Source organism: Nestor notabilis, unplaced genomic scaffold, assembly GCF_000696875.1.
Source record: "Nestor notabilis isolate BGI_N333 unplaced genomic scaffold, ASM69687v1 scaffold19108, whole genome shotgun sequence".
In the NCBI taxonomy this organism is placed as follows: domain Eukaryota; kingdom Metazoa; phylum Chordata; class Aves; order Psittaciformes; family Psittacidae; genus Nestor; species Nestor notabilis.
In genome coordinates, this window is record NW_009941679.1 from 21,991 (window position 1) to 22,720 (window position 730).

The window sequence follows — 730 nt, forward strand, 5'->3', positions numbered from 1 at the left end:
CTGAGAGAGAATGTTAAAAAGAAGTTGTTGAAGAAGTTGTTTTATGAAATTCCACTGTGGATTGTAAATTCGAGTGTGGTGGTGGTGGTTGTTTCGCTTTATGGGTTGGGGGGGTTGATTGTGGAAAATTTCAGTCATTCAGATGGCATCCAGAATAATCATTGCTTGTTCATGCCCTTAACTTTTTCCTGCTTTGTGTCACCTTTTCCCCCTTGTGATAGATGGTAAATTCAGGGCACTAAAGATGGAGTTCTCCCTTCCCCCATCCACTTACGCTACCATGGCCATCCGAGAAGTTCTGAAGATGGACACAAGCATAAAGAACCAGACACAACTGAATACGACCTGGTTACGCTGAGCGACCTGCAGAGAGATCACTGGGATTTTAACATAAAGTGTTTTCCTATTCACATGTTCTGCACAAATCTTTAAAGATTGGTAGTCAGAGATTTGTATTTTTTTAAGTTTTTATTAGTGCTAGCTTTTCACTTCAGTAGTCATTTGCAAGACAGTGGCTGTAATATAATGTAGATCTTAGTGACTGGTGCTTTTAATGAGTAAGTTGCTTGAGCTGTAACATGGGTGCATCTTTAAGAAACAGGCTTTTAATAGTTCCAGACCTGGACGAATGTTTAGCTTGCCTTTTTTTTTGGCAAACACTGAATGTTTTCATGAGTTCAGCACACCTTGGAGTCTTTTCAAATACATTAAATGACAGCTTAGGAAAATA

The 730-nt window shown here is 39.2% G+C and overlaps 1 protein-coding gene across 1 annotated transcript in view; it reads left to right on the forward strand.

The window, feature by feature from the left end:
* PUS7 (pseudouridylate synthase 7 (putative)) overlaps positions 1-433 on the forward strand; it is a 19,254-nt gene extending 18,821 nt beyond the window's left edge. The window contains exon 15 of the mRNA XM_010021017.1: positions 222-433. Within this exon, the coding sequence (XP_010019319.1) occupies positions 222-358 (137 nt within the window). The 3' untranslated portion in view covers positions 359-433. The remainder of the gene's footprint in view (positions 1-221) is intronic.
* Positions 434-730: the final 297 nt, after the last annotated feature.